Source organism: Somniosus microcephalus, chromosome 13, assembly GCF_052327205.1.
Source record: "Somniosus microcephalus isolate GS21.2 chromosome 13, FLI_Smic_1.0, whole genome shotgun sequence".
NCBI classification, from domain to species: domain Eukaryota; kingdom Metazoa; phylum Chordata; class Chondrichthyes; order Squaliformes; family Somniosidae; genus Somniosus; species Somniosus microcephalus.
Genome location: NC_140999.1, coordinates 71,192,522 through 71,213,719, shown reverse-complemented (window position 1 = coordinate 71,213,719; position 21,198 = coordinate 71,192,522). Strand labels below are relative to the sequence as shown.

The 21,198-nt window shown below is 43.2% G+C and overlaps 1 protein-coding gene across 2 annotated transcripts in view; it reads left to right on the top strand.

Annotated features, from left to right (window-relative positions):
* Nucleotides 1–21,198, top strand: part of LOC147108409 (mediator of RNA polymerase II transcription subunit 26-like) — a 187,103-nt gene that overhangs the window by 146,328 nt on the left and 19,577 nt on the right. For both annotated transcript variants that reach the window (XM_086005018.1, XM_086005020.1), the window contains one exon: nt 15,060–15,134. In XM_086005018.1, the coding sequence (XP_085861144.1) occupies nt 15,060–15,134 (75 nt within the window). The remainder of the gene's footprint in view (nt 1–15,059; nt 15,135–21,198) is intronic.

Genomic DNA, 21,198 nt, shown 5'->3' with positions numbered 1-21,198 from the left:
TTTTTTGAAAGTTAGGATGGGGGTCCCTGGGAATATCAATATTTGCTGACGGTCTCAAGCCAGAAATGTTTGAAAACCACTATTTTATGCCTACTGTAAAGAGAATGGGCCGGAATTTTAAAAAAAATCTGCACCTACCTGCTGGCTCCCGAGCTTCAGAGACTTTGGCCCCTGGGCCTGCGTAAAGGCCCTTGGACGCAGGCGATTCGAAAGCGTCGCTGGGATCGTGTGGCCAGGTCTTCCTATCAGAAAGGAGGATTCCTCATCTGCTTTTGGGGATTCCATTTACGAACGGAATCCCCAAATAATTAAATAATTTGTACAACTGGAATAAAAACAAATATTTCCATTTTCATATTTAATTAAAAGTCCCTTTGATCATTTACAATAAAAATTAAATTTTTTGAAAAATAATTGTAAACATTTTAATCCAGGCCAAAATTTACATATTAATTTTAAATGTTTGTGTACAATTAAATTTTTTTTAAATTTAACATTTTATATTAACCCTTATGCTGGTGAAAGCAGGCCCTATGCCTGTTTTTACAAGGCCGAATGGTTTTGTGGGCAAATGGCCCAACTCTGCGCCAGTGAAAGTGATTTTTGGGACAGATCACAAGTTTCGGGTTTTCGCACATGCGCAGCGTATGCAGAAACCCGGAACTTGGGCCTTTTACAAGGCTTACGACGGGAACGGAAAATCCAGGCCATGATTTTGATTTTAAAAACTGCACTGAAATTGAACCCTGACTTACGAAATGCGCAGGATCAGGAGAATCGCTGTAATGGTTAGGAGGGTGCCTTTTGAGAGAGGGTAAGTTTTAACCTTTGCTGCCTCTAGTAATTTATCTCTTCAATAACTTATTTCTCACCCATATCTTTTCGTTATTTTAGAATTAATCGTGATTGCCCTTTTTTAATATTTGAGGGGGTTTCCACTGGTTGCTGGCAAATGTGGATTTTTGAAAAAACGGATATTCCCAGGAAACTTTTTTTTTTTAAAGTGTTGAAACAGCAGAGGTGCGGGAAGGTTTTGTCTATCAAACACTCGCATCTAATTTTACTGGCCATTGAATTACTCTGCTCAAGCTCCAACATTTTTCTTATAACTTTTATACTAAACTATATAATTTTCTATCTGACTGACCCCTGAATGCACTGGCAAACCCTGATAGTACTATTGACATGAAATTAGAATAAAATCGGGCAGAGGGTGCCCATAACTAAAAATAAAAAATGTAATTAATTACATAGAATGGAGCAGGTGATGTGTTACTGTTGCGAGATGTGGAGCCGGTGAACCCCATTGAGGCTCACGGTGATTACGTCTGTGACAAGTGTCTGCTGCTGCAGGAACTCCAGCTCCGTGTTGATGAGCTGGAGTCTGAGCTTCAGACACTGCGACACATCAGGGAGGGGGCGAAGTACCTGGACTCTGTGTATCAGGAGGTGGTCACACCTATGAAGTTAAGTAATTCAGATGTAGCCCATGGTTAGGGACAGGACAGTGTGACTACGAGTGAGGCAGGTACGGGGATCCAGGAGGTAGAGCTGGAGGAGCCGCAGCCCTTGCTCATGACCAACAGGTTCAAGGTTCTTACTCCCTGTGGGGACAGGAGCAGGGACTGCAGGGAGGATGAGCAACCTGGCCACAGCACCGTGGAACGGGGGGCCATTCAAGAGGGGGGAGTAAATAGAAATGTTGTAGTGGTAGGGGATAGTATTATTAGGGGGATAGATAGAGTTCTCTGCAGCCGAGAGCGAGAGTCCCGAAGGCTGTGTTGCCTACCCGGTGCCAGGGTTAAGGACATCTCCTCTGGGCTGGAAAGAAACTTGCAGTGGGAGGGGGTGGATCCAGTTGTCGTGGTCCATGTTGGTACAAACGACGTAGATAGGACTAGGAAGCCGGTTCTGTTAAAGGAGTATGAGCAGCTAGGGGTCAAATTAAAAAACAGAACCTCAAGGGAGCCACGAGCGAATTTGGCTAGGACAAATAAAATTAGAGAGTTAAATGCGTGACTCAAAGACTGGTGTGGGAGAAATGGGTTTTGCTTCCTGGGACACTGGCACCAGTACTGGGGCAGGAGGGAGCTGTTCCGTTGGGACGGGCTTCACTTGGCCAGTGCTGGGACTAGAGTCCTGGCGGATCATATAACTAGGGCTGTAGAGAGGGCTTTAAACTAACTAGTTGGGGGGAGGTTCCTAGAGAGCAAATAATAAAAATGACAACAGAGAAGGTCATAGACTTAGGTAGCAGGGGGGAAATTAAAAACCAGAGCGTGTCAGGAAGGGGCAGAAGGTATGGAGTAAAAGGTAAAGTAATAAAAAGGGCAAAAGCAGGAACTAAGTGTCACAAAACATATTTGAAAGTTCTCTATCTGAATGCACGCAGCATTTGTAACAAAATAGACGAGTTAATGGCACAAATAACTACATATGGGTATGATCTTGTGGCCATTACAGAAACATGGCTGCAGGGTGACAATGCCTGGGAATTAAACATACCTGGTTATTTAACGATCAGGAAGGACAGGCAGGAAGGAAGGGGAGGTGGGGTGGCTATATGTTAATAAAGGAAGGAATCACTGTAATACAGAGAAATGATATTGGGTCAAAAGATCAGGATAATGAAACAGTTTGGGTGGAGGTAAGGAATAATAAGGGGAAAAAAACACTAGTGGGCGTAGTCTTTTGGCCTCCGAACAGTTGCAACTCTGTTGGACGGAGTATCAATCAGGAAATAGTTGAGGCTTGTAATAAGGGAGCATCTATAATTATGGGGGATTTTAACTATCATATTAATTGGACAAATCAAATTGGGCAGGGCTGCCTTGAGGATGAGTTCATTGAGTGTATTAGGGATGGGTTTCTTGAGCAGTATGTAACTGAACCGACCAGGGGGCAAGCAACCTTCGATCTGGTCCTGTGTAACGAGACAGGATTAATTAAAAATGTCCTAGTAAAGGATCCCCTTGGAATGAGTGACCATAACATGGATGAATTCCATATTCAATTAGAGGGTGAGAAGGTTGGATCTCAAACAAGCATGCTAAGCTTGAATAAAGGAGACTATGAAGGTATGAGAGCGGAATTGAGTAGAGTGGATTGGGAAAATAGATTAAAGGGTAAGACGATACATGATCAGTGGTGTACATTTAAGGAGTTATTTTACAACTTCCAAAAAAAATATATTCCACTGAGTAGAAAAGGGTGTAAAAGAAAAGACAGCCATCCGTGGCTAAGTAAAGAAATTAAGGATAGCATTCGACTAAAAACAAGGGCATATAAGGTAGCCAAATCTAGTGGGAGGATAGAGGATTGGGAAAACTTTAAAAGACAGCAAAAAAATAACAAAAAGATTGATTAAGAAAGGGAAGATAGATTATGAAAATAAATTAGCAAAAAATATAAAAACAGATAGTAAGAGTTTTTACAGTTATATAAAAAGAAAAAGGGTGGCTAAAGTAAATGTTGGTCCCTTAGAGGATGAGACCGGGAAATTAATGGTGGGAAATATGGAGATGGCAAAAACACTGAATGAATATTTTGTATCCGTCTTTACAGTAGAAGACACTAAGAATATCCCAACACTGGACAAACAGGGGGCTATGGGGGGGGGGGGTAGCTAAACACGATCAAAATCACTAAGGAAGTGGTACTCGGTAAAATAATGGGACTCAAGGCGGATAAATCACCTGGACCTGATGGCTTACATCCTAGGGTCTTGAGGGAAGTGGCGGTAGGGATTGTGGATGCATTGGTAATAATTTTCCAAAACTCCCTGAACTCAGCAAAGGTCCCGGCAGACTGGAAAACTGCTAATGTAACGCCCTTATTTAAAAAGGGCAGTAGACAGAAGGCTGGAAACTATAGACCGGTTAGCCTAACATCTGTGGTAGGTAAAATATTGGAGTCCATTATTAAGGAGACAGTAACAGGACATTTGGATAATCATAATTTAATAGGACAAAGTCAGCATGGTTTTATGAAGGGGAAGTCATGTTTGACAAATTTGTTGGAGTTCTTTGAGGAAGTAACATATAGGGTGGATAAAGGGGAACCAGTGGACGTAGTATATTTAGACTTCCAAAGGGCATTTGACAAGGTGCCACACAAGATTATTGCTTAAGATAAAAAATCACGGGATTGGGGGTAATATTCTGGCATGGATAGAGGATTGGCTATCGAACAGAAGGCAGAGAGTTGGGATAAATGGTTCATTCTCGGACTGGCAATCAGTAACTAGTGGTGTTCCACAGGGGTCAGTGCTGGGTCCCCAACTCTTTACAATCTATATTAACGATTTGGAGGAGGGGACCGAGTGTAACATATCAAAGTTTGCAGATGATACTAAGATGGGAGGGAAAGTAGTGAGTGAGGAGGACATAAAAAACCTGCAAGGGGATATAGACAGGCTAAGTAAGTGGGCAGAGATTTGGCAGATGGAATACAATACTGGAAAGTGTGAGGTTATGCACTTTGGCAGGAAAAATCGTAGAGCAAGTTACTATCTTAATGGCAAGAAACTGGAAAGTACTGAAGTACAAAGGGATCTGGGGGTCCTGGTGCACGAAACTCAAAAGGTTAGTATGCAGGTGCAGCAAGTGATTAAGAAGGCCAATGGAATGTTGGCTTTCATTGCTAGGGGGATAGAATATAAAAATAGGGAGGTATTGCTTCAGTTGTACAAGGTATTGGTGAGACCGCACCTGGAATACTGCATACAGTTTTGGTGTCCATACTTAAGAAAAGACATACTTGCTCTCGAGTCAGTACAAAGAAGGTTCACTCGGTTAATCCCGGGGATGAGGGGATGGATATATGAGGAGAGGTTGAGTAGATTGGGACCCTACTCATTGGAGCTCAGAAGAATGAGAGGCGATCTTATTGAAACATATAAGATTGTGAAGGGGTTGGATCGGGTGGATGCGGGGAGGATGTTCCCGATGATGGGTGAAACTAGAACTAGGGGTCATAGTCTTAGAATAAGGGGCTGCTCTTTCAAAACTGAGATGAGGAGGAACTACTTCACTCAGAGGGTGGTAGGTCCATGGAATATGCTGCCCCAAAAAGCTGTAGAAGCTACATCATTACATAAATTTAAAACAGAAATAGACAGTTTCCTAGAAGTAAAGGGAATAAAGGGTTATGGGGAGCGGGCAGGAATTTGGACATGAGTCTAGGTTCGGATCGGTCATGGCCCTGTGGGTAGCGGAGCGGGCCCAGGGGCCGTGTAGCCTGATCCTGCTCCTATTTCGTGTGTCTAATTCTGTTAGATTCAGGAGATGGTTCTGTGATAGTAGATTGGCAGTTAGGATCAGATCAGCCATGATCTTATTGAATGGCGGAGCAGGCTCGAGGGGCCGTTTGGCCTACTCCTGCTCCTATTTCTTATGTTCTTATGTACTCCCATTAATACAATACAAGAAATAAGATGACCTGAAATGAAAAGTTGTATTTCAGTTCAGAGTTTTAGGCAGCAGTTGTAAACTAGGTGTGTCTGCCTGTCTGTGCACCATCTAAACCTCTCAGCTAGTTTTATCTTTTAATTATTCCTGTGTATTCTTTATTCCATGTTAACCTAATGTAGGCTTGTTTTAATAGGTACTGGATACAAAATACTGCATACTCCACTTTTAACTGGTATATTATTTCTTTTAAGTAGTACAAATGCATCTCCTGAAGCATTGCTTGCAGGCTGAGGATGAGACAAGGCCGGACTGGGCTGAGTGTGTGGCAGAGTCGGGCGTGGGAGAAGCTGGTCTGGGTCGAAGGTGCAGGCTGTGGTTGAGAGTTAGATGAGTATGGGACAACAGACCTTGTGTAGGGATGAGAACAAGCTGTGGGGATAGAGTAAATTCACAAAGTCTGTAGGCTAGGCCTGGGCTCGGTGAGTGAGGCGTGGTTGTTAGTTGAGGTTGGAGGTTGTGGGGGAGCTGTGGGGTTGGGACCTTCATGGGGGCACTGGGTTTAGGTGAAAGCTGCAAGCTAGGGAGGAGGTGGCGATGGAGGCTGCTGGAGTGTGGGCACAAAGGAAGTTGATCTGGGTGAGGATGGAGGCTGAGGATTAGGTAAGGTGCGATCAGGGTTTTGGATGAACTATTAACTGGCTATTGGCACTGCTCTACATCGGGATTGGCTGTATGTATGGTAGTGCTGGTGTGTGGGGATCAAGTGGTTCTAGGTGGAAGGTTAAAGTAAAGAGGCAGGGATTGGGTTTGCGTAGGTAGGCTATATTTTATAAAATTTGACAGTTCATTTCTCTCTCTCGGTGTTGCTTGCAAGGTTGCCCTTCTACAGTTAGTCCAGTGATTGGGGTTAAGTTGTTTGGGTTGTAAAGCTTTGAATGAGGTGCCCAAGGATGAATTGGAAGCAGAGACGTTTACAGCACAATAAGTCCGTTCACCTCTCTCGACCCCTCCACTGCCTCTGATTTGTCATGCTGCTTGTCCAACATCCAGAAATTCCCTCCCAGTTAAATATTGGGAAGACCTAAACCATTGTCTTCGGTCCCCGCCACAAACTCCGTTCCCTAGCGTCCGACTCCATCCCTCTCCCTGGCCACTGTCTGAGGATGAACCGGGCCGTTCGTAACCCTGGCTCCTAATTTGACCCTGACATGAGCTTCCAACCCCATATCCTCTTCTTCACCAAGACCACCTACTTCCACCACCATAACATGGCCCCTCTCCGCCCCTGCCTCAGCTCATCTGCTGAAACCCTCCTCCATACCGTTGTTAATTCTATCCGACTATCCGATGCTCACCTGGCCGGCCTCCCATCTTACATAAACTTGAGCTCATCCAAAACTCTGCCCGTATCCTAACTCACACCAAGTCCTATTCACCCATCACCCCTGTGTTCATTGACCTACATTGGCTCCTGGTCTGGCAACACCTCAATTTTAAAGTACTCAGCCTTGTTCTCAAATCCCTCCATGGCCTCCCCCCCCCCCCCCCCCTCCCTATCTCTATCCTCCTCTAGCCCTACAATCTTCTGAGAACTCTGTGCATCCCCAATTCTCTTTGCTCTACCACTGGCAGCCATGCCTTCAGTGTGTAGTCCCTAAACACACTCATTCCCTCCCTAAACCTCTCCACCTCTACCATTCTCACCACCTTTAAGATGCTCCTTAAAACCTGCCTACCTGCCCGTATAATATCATATGTGGCTTGGTGTCAAATTTTGTTTGACATTCCTGTGAAGCATCGTGGGACCTTTTACTACATTAAAGGCACTATATAAATGAAAGTTGTTGTTTGGCCCATCTTGTCTGTGTTGACCCTTTGGAGCAATCCATAACTAATCCCACCACTTTGCAGTCCCCATAGCCCTGTATCTCCCTCTGTTTCAAATATTTATCCAGTTTTTCTTCTTCAAATACACACTAATCTCAGCCTCTCCAATTCCATGTGGCAAAACATGCTCGGGAAACCCTCTGAGTAAAGAGGTTTCTCCTAATCTCTCCCCACTCACTTAGTGACAATTTAAAATCGATTCCCCCTAGTCACTGACTCACCATTGAGAGGAAACCGTATTTCTCCAGTTACCCTATCAAACCCCATTATAATTTTTAAAACCTCTAATAAATTTCCTCTTCGCCTTCTCTGGTCCAGGAGAAATAGTTCAGGGTATCTCGTGTCTCTGCTTCGAACTATACTTTCCCATTCCTAGAATCAAGCTGTGCGCTCCTTATGGCTTTAATATCTTTCTATCATGGGGCGTCTGAAACTGCATGCAGTACTCTGGTTGAACCAATGCTTTGTACAAATATTACTTCAATACTCTTCTACTCTCTGCGCCCATTTGTAAAATCCAAAATGCGGTTGAGCTTTATCTACCAGCATTCGCACTTTCAGGGAATTAGATATTTGAGTCCCTAGGGGTGTCTGTTCATTAACACCGCCCTTCAGTGTCTTTCTTGAGCGTTTACTCCCATTTGTCATTTTTCCTCCCAGAATGTATTACTTCGCACTCCTTCAATTGGACTGCCTGTCATTCCTCTAACCTGTTTTCCTGAAGTCGTTTTCAATCCACCTCACCATTTGTCAACTCTCCCACTTTTGTGTCGGAGTGTGACACAAGAAGTAGTGTTTGTCAGTGATTTACCCAGAAGACAACTCTTCTGGTTGAGTGCAGCCTTCCTGAATTTCTGGAAGCTGCAAGTCACCTCGACCGGGGAAAAAGTGTGTTGAAGGCTACCTGTATACATAGTGACAACCTCAATATCTACTTCAAGTTAGATGTTCATAATGGGGCGGGCTTTTAAATGCAAAAATGCGTTTTTTTTAGTGTTTGTGTCATTGAATCTGACGACGGTGGCTGTTACTGCTCAAAACTGATGGATGAAAAGCTAGTTTGTCTGCTAATCTCGTGTGTTTGGTGAAATTAATGTGTGCCTCTGTGTGGTTATTTTCTGATTTTGCTTGTTTTAAAATGCTCCTGCCGTGGAGGTGGTTAGAATATCCCTTTTTGTTCATTATTTCAATTTTACAAGAATTTACAAGTATGTCAGTACAGGAACTGCCTACACCTACTGCCGATTCGTCCGACGGATGATTTTCTGCAGTCTGATTGGCCTGTATCACCTGACAGACCAATCTCCTCAGTGACCGTGGGAACTTTGTCATTTGGGTTGATTGTGAATACAGTAGAGATGAGATTGGAAGCAGCAAGGTTACATATTGCTATAATGGCTGGACTAAACCGCGGTCAGTATATTATGGACACGAGGGGATTCCATGTGAAATAATGAACAACAAATCAGTTAAATGATTGACCTATGGTCAGTCTTTTATAAAGAAACTGTTGGCAATTGGAAGATTAAAAATGAGAAATTCATGTTCCATTATCATCAGCTTGTCTGTGAGCTGCTTTGAAAATGAATAGGGTTGGGCTGCTGTAGCTAGGAGAGGAACAAATTGGCAATGATGCCTTTCGGTTTGACCCACCAATAGTCCATGAAACTGACTTCAAGCTCCAGCAAAACCTTTTTTTCTTTTAACATTTAGCACAATTATTCTTAATGTATTTACTTTTTTTAAACCTGGATATCTTTAAAGTAGCAGGTATCCTATAGGAGTAAAAACAGAACCTGCTGGAAATACTCAGCAGGTCTTGACAGCATCTGTGGAAAGAGAAACAGAGTTAACGTTTCCAGTCAATGACCTTTCGTCAGAACTGGAAAAAGTTAGAGGTATAACCGGTTTTAATCAAGTGCAGAGGCAGGGAAAGAGGGGAGGAAAGAACAAAAGGGAAGATCTGTGATAGGGTGGAAGGCAGGAGAGATGAAATGACAAAAGGGATGATGGTGCAAGGCAAAAGGAGATGGTGATGGATCTAGAGGAGATGTAAATGGGAATAGCAGGATCATCAGCAACAGCTGCCGTCTGAAAAATGGGAGCAGGGGTTATAGTCTGAAATTGTTTAACTCAATGTTGAGTCCCTAATCGAAAGATGAGATGCTGTTCCTCGAGCTGAAGTTGAGCTTCATTAGAACAGTGTAGGAGGCCAAGGACACAGAGGTTGGAGTGAGGTGGAGAATTAAAATGACAGGCGACCAGAAGCTCGGTGTCATTTTGCTTTAGGTATCCTTTAGCTTTGTTCCAGATTCTGCCCAGCTCTCCAGTGGTGGAGACCTGTTTTACACCAGTTTTGACATTGACCCATGATGGTATCCGAACTCCATAAGGAATCCCAGCCAGTATCACCTTGAGGGATTTTTTTTGCTCTCCCAATATTAATACTGAAATTGGCATGAAAATAGATTAGATATTGTGTAAATAAGGAAAATATAACCCGTTCATTGACACTCCGGCATTGCAGTCAAACATGTAGTCTTCAGCCAACACAGCCTTTTACTTGTACCTCCCTAATTTATAGTACAGTACATACATGCAAGAAGATATTAATTTTGGTGGGGGATAGGAGAAAGGGAATTAGCCTCAACTTAAAATCAGGAATTTTCTGGGGTTTTGAGGTTTCTTCCCCCCGCCCCCCCCCCCCCCCCAAAATGCTTGTGAAGTAAACACCTGTACTCCCCAGGGTGGTACTCTGGTGAGATGCAATTTGGGCAGAATTTTCCACAGTTGATAGGCAGCACAGTGTAGATATGAGCCCTTCAGTTATTTATAGCATGTTTTTGTGTGCGAGAGAGACCAGATGAACCATGCTGAGACTTGCACCTGGAGATTTCCCACAGCAGCTTAGGTAAACATGGAATTTGAACACACCTCCACCACCTATACTTGTTCAGGAGAGCAACCTGGGAGTGAATTGAGGAGGACTCTATGGTGTTGCATTCCCAAGTTTGCTTTTCTGTAAAGGTTCACTAGGAGAATTTAAGAGTTATTGTTGTGTTTGACCTAACTGTTCCTTGTTCATGGATGGAGCCCAGGCTTGTTCTCCTACCTGTCCAGCTCTTCAAGTTACAGTTTTTGTCCTATTGCAGAGTTTTGAATTATCCAAAACCATCAAACCCCACTCAAATAGAATCTTGTAATTTTGGTGATAGACTTATTATGTGGCTTCCTTTAAACTGATTACTTAAAGGGGAATATATTCTGAATTAACAATCCTAACTATAAAGGAAGGTACTGGTTTCAGTTGCCCCTTGCACCAACAGTTTAAAAAGTGGTTAGAAGTAGCCGGGGGCACATTTTGCATTGATATCGTGGAGTGGCTGTGACACACCTGTAAGTCTGTAGGCATCCCTTTCGATAACATCTAGAGGATTGAAAATAATAACACTTTCCTGGTAAGTGCAAGAGCAGGTCTTGAAACTAATTGGAAACCAGAACCTATTTCATATTTCTTTAACTGGAATAAGTAGAAATATTTTCAGGAACTAAAATCCTGTTGTGGGGCGCCTTCAAAAACAAGGCTAGACTAAGTATTATAGGAGGAGATAATCTTTCTAAGCCTGCGTAGTCCTCAGCATCAGCTGCTCAGCAACCATTGCTGATATGGTACTAGGAAATCCCCAGTTATCGGCACTTTAGCCTTTGGTAAAAATTCTCAGTAAAGTTGACAATAATAACTGTTCTAGGTATTTTGGGGATTTTTTTAAACTGCATGCAGCATTGATTTGAAGTGCTCAAAGAGAATTGATTTATGTAGAGATGCACAGATTGTAAGCTCCAGTGTAAATATTGCCACATTTAATACTCCCTAAAGAGTCTGTAATCTGCCCCTTGATAAGAACTTTCCAGCTTCCAGAAATGGTTATGGTAGGGATTTAAGTTTTTTTTTTACATATTAGAGCAACGGCTCATTTTGTTGAAAGGAAACTGTGGAGCTGGAGAGTAAAATATATAAAATTATAAGATCTTCCTCCTACTCCTCCCTTCCCCCCCCCCCCCCAAACCAAGAAAAGGGGGAACATTTGCTTAATTATTCTCTGACCTGTTTGAATATTCTCTTTTGTCCTCCCTTGCCGCAAGGATGGGTCTCCAAATTGGGTGTTTCAGTCTTGGCAAGCAATGAAGATCAGCATCCTTCCCGGTTGCACTGGGTGTCAAACACCCTGATTCAGTCATCTGCGAAGTGCCATGAAGGCACAAGCTTGGACACTCCTGCTCTAACATCATCCAAGGAATAGCACATCTACAAGGAATCTGTGGGGGTGGTGGTTTAAAGCTTCATGATTTTATCTTGAGCCACCAGCAGCACCACCCCCCCCCCCCCCCCCCCAAACAAGGCTGTTGCAGAAATGCACCTGATAGTGCAGGTGTGAGGCATTCAGACCAAGAATCCCAGTTCAATCTCTGGTTTGTGCTGTTACCTGACCTCAGCCAGCACAGCACTTGGCCTCAGTCTCCCAAGCTAGGGAGAATGAACAAAACACAATCAACCATTCTCCTGATTGCCATTGCATGACAGCTATCAAAGTATGAATCTGGTGTCGTCCAGTGTGTGTCTCTCTGCACCCGACCCATTTTTGGAAAGTTTTCTTGTCTTGTATGGCAGCATCTGGACATTGATATTTTACCACAATGTCTCCTGTGTCGCCTGATACTGCTTCATTATCCTTGATACCGAATGTTTATCTTAAGAGTACCGAAATGTTAATGTCTAATGCTGTCCTGTGTGTAATACTGTTTGGAAATCATGGCGTCTGGCTGCTTGGTTGTATTAAATAATGTGCACCTACTGCTGTCTGTCTGCTGCCCAAAAAGCTCGGTCTAATCCAGTTGCATCAGTATTGTAACCAGCAGGCTGATTAGACAACTTATTGCAGCGTGTTGGCATAGGTGGGGAGCTGGTCTCTACTCATATTCTGCTGCATACTGAGTAGCTTAGTGTGAGATTTCATAATTGGATATTGATGTTTCTATGGCTTCTTTAGCTCCGTCTGTGGATACTGCTGCTGTTGTAGCATCTGTCAGTTAATTATGGGGTCTTAAATGATGTATAGTGTATTCACGTGCTTGTTGAGTTGGTGCAAATGAATTGAGATTTGCGTCATAAAATGTGTTCATTTTTATAAACTCCCCAAAAAAAGTCATTCTAAAATATGAGGCAACATCTGAGAAATCAACACAAAGCAGGTTTCAGTCTTGCATAATCTTTTTGTTGAACTAGTATCTACCCTTGTGCTCACTATTTTTGGTGGATTTCCTTTTCATTAAAGTGAGGGATGTTGGTGCAGGAAAATGGAACAATTCATTTATTGCAAGTAGTGTGGACATCAAAGACTTCTGCATCAGGTGTAGCACGGGGCCCCAAGAGGAGCAAAGCTCTATCTGACACAGGATTACATCGGATATTCGGCCCAACCAGTCCATGCCAGCGTTTATGCTCCACTCGAACCTCCTCCTGTCTTTCCTCATCTAAATCTGTCACCATAACCCTCTATTCCCTTCTCCCTCATATGCTTGTCTAGCCTCCCCTTAAATGCATCTATACTATTTGCTTCAACCACTCCCTGTGGTAGCGAGTTCCACATTCTCACCACTCTTTGGGTAAAGAAGTTTCTTCTGAATTCCCTATTGGATTTCTTGGTGACTATCTTATATTGATGGCCTCTAGTTATGCTCTTCCCCACAAGTGGAAACATTCTCTCTGTATCCGCTATCAAAAATTTTCATAATTTTAATGACCTCTCTTAGGTCACCCCTCAGCCTTTTTTCCTGATATGTATACCCTCGCATTTCTGGTATTATCCTTGTAAATCTTCTCTGCACCCTCTCCAGTGCCTCTATATCCTTTTCCTAATATGGCGACCAGAACTCTACGCAGTTAAGTGTGGTCTAACCGAGGTTCGATACAGGTTCAGCATAACTTCCCTACTTTTCAGTTCTATCCCTCTAGAAATAAACCCTAGTGCTTGGTTTGCTTTTTCTATGGCCTTGCTAACCTGTGGCACAACTTTGTGATTTGTGTATTTGTACTCCGAGATCCCTTTGTTCCTCTACCCTAACTAGACTTGCACCCTCCAAGTGATAAGTGGCTCCCCTATTCCTCCTACCAAAATGTAATACCTCACATTTATCTGTTGAACTTCATTTGCCAATTATATGCCCATTCTGCAAGTTTATTAATGTTCTCCTGTGACTTGTTGAAGTGCTCCTCAGTATTGACTATCCCTCCCATTTGGTGTCATCTGCAAATTTAGAAATTGTTTTTGATTCCTAAGTCTAAATCGTTGGTGTAAATTGTGAACAGCAGTGCTCCCAGCACTGATCCTTGTGGAACACCACTACCCACCTTCTGCCACTGTGAATAGCTACCCTTTACTCCCACTCTCAGCTTTCTGTCCTGATGCCAGTCAGCAATCCATTCTGCTACTTGTCCCCTGACTCCGCATATCTGCACTGTCTTAACATGCCCCACTTGAGTGCGGAACTACACCTCACCTATCTGAGTGCCTATTGCAGGGGCTGCCTTGATGAGGAGAAGGAAACTCCACGCTCTCAGTATTTTTGCACCATTCATTTGGCTATGATGGCATTCCAGCCAATTACTCCTGATACTCTGAAAACTCACCGTGAGGAAGCGTGTGGGAGTGAGTCTGATTTGACATCTCTTTCTCCCTCTTGAGTGTATCACTGAGATCAGGGAGGAGCGTGTGGGAGAGTTGCAGGATAAACTTGCTTCAGTGTTTAGCTGGATTGTACTGTGATGAGCAGATTTTTAGATTGATATTTTTTTTTTAACTGACCAGTTTCTGATTTCTTAGAAGATTGCGCACACATTCCTAATTATTGGCCTATGGGGCACTAAGAAATAACTTGCCTCTATGTCCTTCAGAAACCCCAAAGTGCTTAACATCCAGTGAATTACTACTTGAAGGGTTGTCGCTGTTATGTAGGCGGTAGTATAAAAAATATATAGTCTCTCTCTTAATTCAAAGTTGCCTACTTTGAATTCAAATTGTGAAAAAAAAACTCCTATGCTGTTCTTTCTAAATTGCTTAATCCGAATTACTGAATAATTAATTGAAAAAGATTTTGAGCAAACAAATTGATTTGAATTGACAGGAGTACTGCCGTTTACTAAAACAGCATAAAACATCTAGATCGGTACTGTTACAGATCCTAAGAATTAAGCTGTAGTTTTTATGTCTCCCCATCTTGTCTGAGCTGCCTGGCTACCAGGACCAACTTGTGTCTCCGTCACTCAATTGTGATTGTTTGTTTGAATAAAAATAGCCTCCCATGAATAGTGACTTATGTATCTATGCTTCATGATGACCTGTTATCTGCTTATACAAAGGCTCCCAGTACATTCCTAGAGAGTCTGCTAACTGAGCAAATAGCAGGACTAAATAATGGGATAATGCTCCTGTGAAGCGCCTTGGGGCATTTTACAACATTAAAAGGTGCTATATAAATGCAAGTTGTTTTAAAACATTAGGTTTGAAATCTTGCAAGCAGAGCACTTGCTCATGATTTGAATGCTAACTTGAAAATCAAAATACTGTGCCTTTCTGTTCTGTTTACATTTGCTCTGCACCCTATTTTTAACCTTGGGACGGTCTTCTGTAAAGCATGAATGTCAACTGCTGTTCACCAATGTGAATGTTGTAATCACTAATGTTTCCTGTTTCTGTTTTCCAGATCCGTAACATGGTGGCGGTGCTGGAGGTGATCTCCAGCTTGGAGAAGTATCCCATTACCAAAGAGGCCCTTGAGGTAAATAGTTCCTGAACACTGCTCGGGTGGGGTCAGAGGAGAGTAGAGGGAGTATGGGGAGCATTCAGGGAGAACATTTTGAGGGTTATTGTGCTACTGCATGTAAGTAAAGTTTAAGTCTATTGTAGTTTTTGGTTTTACACTTGCAGCTTCACAAAATCGATGCTTTACCTGTTAAACACCACCAAGTTGATAAAATGAGATGTCGTGAGTCGGGATTTTTCCTCAAGTACTGTCTTTCACATCTAATATAGGCCAGTTTTTCAATTTGTATAAACATTTACACTTGTATGTATTAGCAGGCTTGACTCTAAGATGGTTACGAAGTGGAGAGCAGCTTTGTACCAAGTGCTCATGATGTAATGAGTTACTGCTCTTTTCACTGTTTATACTGTGGGGTGGATTCAACAATGATAACTGCACTTTTGTAAGGTTCACACAAGCACAGGTCCTCCCAAGTAATTGAGAGTTTGAAATAATTGCAAATGCATTGAGCTGTGCAGTTGATGCTGCCGTGTCTATTCTTGGGAGATCCGTGGGGGCCACTAATGTCAAAAGTGCAATGATGTCCTGTACAGATTGGTTCAGAACTCTATCCATTTGTAACTAGATCTTCAGTGGCAGGGCTAACCCAAGTGCTGAAGCAGCTATTTACATTTGCCGCCATTGGCACCCAGCAGTCAGAAACACCGGGAAAATCCCCTCCAAGCTGAGTCTTGGTGGCTTCAATGGCACTGAGGTTGTTTTGTTTAAATACTCACCTCCAGTGTTCTCGTTGGCTGAGGTTGTCACATAAATTAGTGAGGTTTAAGAGAGCAGCGTTGGCAGAGTGTATGTTGCCTGCCATCTTGGCCTGATTATGGTGAGAGTCCAAGGGAGCCTTAAAAAGAGAGAGCTGGGAGGAAGAATGAAGTACTCCTGTTTGTATTGCAACATAAGACTTGTCACATTTGTTCGATGGCACATCCAACAGTAGTGACGAGCTCTGGGGACGGAGTGAAAATCAGCACTGGATTTTCCGCTTCATTCCTCTTCATTGGCGAAACTGCTCTGGCAGCAGTTATGTCGAGCTCCACAGCTAGGAATATTTTTTCCTCCAGCTGCAGGGAGTGGTGTCAATGTGGGAGAGGTGGGAACATACCATGGGAGAGGCAAAAATGAGGACAACAAAATAAATGTATGACTCTTTTAAAAATGGGCATTGGTCAATTTTTGTTATGGTCCAGTATAAATTCCCCTATAAAGGTAGTTAACATGTCCAGGTCTACCATTTTCTGTTGCCAGAAGCCAATTTGGGAGTTTTTTTTGGTAGATTCTTTTTACAGGGGTAAACTGGCTTCGAGGCTTCATTGTATTGCTTTCTATGGATAAGGTGGGCCTATCTAATCTTCAAGATGTGGAAGGCCAACTTTAGTATGGAGATTTCAGATGGATTCTGGAGAAGGTGTGGGAAAGATGACTTGCCAGACAATTTCTAAATGGTCTACTTGATGCCTGTAAAGGATTGGTTGATCATATTTCACCCACTTATTTGCACTGCAACTCAATTACATCACTGGCAGCCTGAGATGTTGGAGAAGCTGCATCAAGGTCAGTCGCCTCTCGCACACTGAGACTGCCCACTGATTGAGGGTTTCTGCGACACTGATTTTCGGAGAGGTCTGTTAGTTAGGGCTTGTTCTCAACTGTTTTGCCTTGGGTTCACTGCTGGGTTGCAGTTTCTATCAGCAGAATCGGTTTCCTCCGAACAGAAATCAGTGTATGAGTTAACAACCTGCAATTGTGGTGTGTTCAATGGGGAATAGGTGTGACGCCCATCATGCTGTATCCATAAAGGCTAAAACTGTATTTATTGACAAGTTAAATACGACACAGTAGCCAAATGAGACAAGATAGACAATATTTAGAATCTATTCACAAGTAGAAATATACCCTTTTTTAGAATTTGCCCAGATATTTCTCTTGTGCCCGGCACCAAAAATGATTCTTGGTGTTTATTAAAAAAAAAAAAATGTTCTCCTGATGTGGGTGATGCTGGCAAGGCTGCATTTATTGCTCATCTCTAATTGCCCTGAGAAAATGTCAGTGTGCTTTCTCCTTAAATTGCTGCAGCACTTGGTGCAGCTAGCTAGGCAGTTTGAAAATATTGACTTACCGTCAATGAAAGAAAGGAGATTCATGTTCAGATCAGGATGGCATGTGACTTTTTTTTATTCATTCCTGGGATGTGGGCGTCGCTGGCAAGGCCAGCATTTATTGCCCATCTCTAATTGTCCTTGAGAAGGTAGTGGTGAGCTGCCGCCTTGAACCGCTGCAGTCCATGTGGTGAAGGTACACCCAAAGTGCTGTTGGAAGGGAGTTCCAGGATTTTGACCCAACGACAATGAAGGAACGGTGATATATTACCAAGTCAGGATTGTGTGTGACTTGGAGGGGAACTTGAAGGTGGTGGTGTTCCCATGCACCTGCTGCCTACGCCCTTCTAGGTAGTAGAGGTCGTCGGTTTGGGAGGTACTGTCGAAGAAGCCTTGGCAAGTTGCTGCAGTACATCTTGTAGATGGTACACACTGCAGCCACAGTGTGCCGGTGGTGGAGGGAGTGAATGTTGAAGGTGGTGGATGGAGTGCCAATCAAGCGGGCTGCTTTATCCTGAATGGTGTCGAGCTTCTTGAGTGTTGTTGCAGCTGCACTCATCCAGGCAAGTGGAGAATATTCCATCACACTCTTTTTAATTGTGCCTTGTAGATGGTGGAAAGGCTTTGGGGAGTCAGGAGGTGAGACACTTGCCGCAGAATACCTAGCCTCTGACCTGCTCTTGTTGCCACAGTATTTATGTGGCTGGTCCAGTTAAGTTTCTGGTCAGTGGTGACCCCCAGGATGTTGATGGTGGGGGATTCAGCAATGGTAATGCTGTTGAATGTCAAGGGGCGGTGGTTAGACTCTCGCTTATTGGAGATAGTCATTGCCCGGCACTTCTGTGGTGCGAATGTTACCTGCCACTTATCAGCCCAAGCCTGAACGTCATCCAGGTCTTGTTGCATGAGGGCATGAACTGCTTCATTATCTGAGGAGTTGTGAATGGCGCTGAACACTGTGCAGCCATTAGCAAACATCCCCATTTCTGACCTTATGTTGGAGGGAAGGTCATTGATGAAGCAGCTGAAATGGTTGGGCCTAGGACACTGCCCTGAGGAAATCCTGCGGCAGTGCCCTGGGGCTGTGATGATTGACCTCCAACAGCCACTACCATTTTCCTTTGTGCTAGGTATGACTCCAGTCAGTGGAGAGTTTTCCCCTTTGATTCCTGTTGAATTCAGTTTTACTAGGGCTCCTTGATGTCGAGGGTAGTCACTCTCGCCTCACCTGGAATTCAGCTGTTTTCCAGGTGTGGTTTGCCTTCTTGCATGTGTAGTCAACCCTTGGAGGTCCATGTGCAGATATTTCCCCATCACCTTTGTTTTGATGGACAATTATTTTAAATTTAATTGGATGCTATGGGGCAAGTTTGGATTGGAGAGTTTTGGGTATTTAAAAGAAAGACTTGAGTTTCTATAGCGCCTTTCATGACCACAAGACGTCCAAAGCACTTTACAGCCAGTGAAGTACTTTTTTTTGAAGTGTAGTCACTGTTGTAATGTAGGAAACACAGCAGCCAATTTTGCACACAGCAAGCTCCCACAAATAGCAATGTGATAATGATCAGATAATCTGTTTTTTTTGGTGATGTTGGTTGAGGGATAAATATTGGCAATGACACTGGGGAGATCTCCCCTGCTTCTCAAAATAGTACCATAGGATCTTTTATGTCCACCTGAGGAGGCAGACAGGGCCTCACTTTAATGTCTCATCTGAAAGACAGCACCTCCAACAGTGCAGCACTCCCTCAGTACAGCACTGGAGTGTCAGCCTAGATTTTTTTTTTTGTGCTGCGATTCTAGATTTCGGTAAGAACGACGTCAACGGGATGAGGCAGAGACTGCCCTCAGTAAACTGGTCAAATCTGTTAATGGATAAAACGACAAAAGATCACTGGAAGATGTTGAAAAAAGAATTTAATGTGATACAGAACCCTGAGGGGCAAGAGCTCTACTTGTAAAAAAAAAAACAGCCATGGACGACTAAGGCACAGCACAAAACTAAAAGAAAAACATACAAAAATGCAAAAAAATAGCACCGATCCTGGCGAATGGAAAAATACAAAGAACAGCAAAGGGTCACAAAACAGATAGAGCTACAAAAAGGGAGTATGAAAAGAAACTTGCAAGGGATATCAAAATCACTCATGCAATTTTTACAATTATATTAGGAAAAAGGTTAGACAGGAGCAATGTTGGCCCCTTAAAAACTGATATCGGTGATATTGTCAATGATAAGGAAATGGCGGACATGTTTGCGTCAGTATTTACAGTAGAGGAAGAGGATAGCATGCCGGAAATCCCAAGGAAACTAAATGGTACAATTTTAAAAGGGGTGCAGTACGGAGAGACCTGGGGATGTATGTACACAAATCTGTGAAGGTGGCAGGACGTTGAAAAGGCTGTTGAGGCATATGGGATCCTTGGCTTTATTAATCGGGGCATAGAGAACAAAAGCAAGGAAGTTATGCGAAACCTTTATAAAACACTGGTTAGACCTCAGATGGAATATTGTGTTCAATTCTGGGCACCACACTTTCAGAAGGATGGCAAGGCCTTGGAGAGGGTGCAGAAGAGATTTACTAGAATGGTACCAGGAATGAGGGACCTCAGCTATGTGGAGAAGCTGGACTCGTTCTCCTCATGACAGAGAAGGTTAAGAGGAGATTTGATGGAGGTGTTCAAAATCATGAAGGGTTTTGATAGAGTAAATAAGGAGAAACTGTTCCCAGTGGCAGAAGGGTCAGTAACCAGAGGACACAGATTTAAGGATTGGCAAAAGAACCAGAGGCAACATGTGGAAGCAATTTTTTACGCAGCAGGTTATGATCTGGAATTCACTGTCTGAAAGGGTGGTGGAATCAGATTCAATAGTAACTTTCAAATGGGAATTAGATAAATACTTGAAGGGAAAACATTTGCAGGTCTATGGGGAAAGAGCAGGGGAGTGGGACTGGTTGAATAGCTCTACCAAAGATTTGGTGCATGCACGATGGGCCAAGTTGCTCTCCTTCTATGCTGTAGCATTCTATGATCACCAGTGAGGCACTGGGAAGATATATTAAGAAGGATCAAAGAATGTGCAAATAGTGGGGGCTGAAAAGACACAGACAAGGTTAATTAAAAATGAGAAAAATAAAGTAAAAAAGCTGTAAATGCAGTAGCACTGAAGTTAAAGCAGAAAATGTTAGCAAGATACGGTGGTTGCACAAGTTGCAAGTGTGCTCAGAACTCCCACCAGCACTGCTCTGACAAAGGGTCTACATCCTAAATGTCAGCCTATCTTCCCTCCAATACAGACAGACCTGCCCAACATCACAAGCACAGAAAATGGAGAACGTAGTTAACATCTGAAGTCATGTCATTTTAAGAACAGAGGGCTGCAGATTGCCCAGCAGAAAGATGCAATACTGTTCCTGAAATTTGCATTGAGCTTCATTAGAACAGTGTAGGAGGCTAAAGATCAAGATCTCAGCGGGTTTGGGAGTTGGTGGGGAGCCACAAAGAGGTCAGGGTCACACTGGGTATGGTAGCATTGTGGTTATGTTACAGGACAAGTAATCCAGGGGCCTCGACTAACAATTCCGAGGACATGAGTTCAAATCCCACCATGGCAGTTAATTTGAGGCAGTTATCAGTAAAAGTATCATAAAGCTGTTAGATTGTCATAAAAACCAAACTGGTTCACTAATGTCCTTTTTTAAGGAAAAAAACCTGCCATCCTTACCCGGTCTGTCCTCTGTGATCCAGTCCCACACCAATGTGGTTGACTCTTAACTTCCCTCTGAAGTGGAAGTTGTATCAAACCACCTCAAAAAGGCCTAACCCCACCATCTCAGGGCAACTAGTGATGGGCATTAAATGTTGGCCTTGCCAGCAATGCCCACATCTCGAGAATGATTTGAAACAAAATGCTTGTGAACAGAACA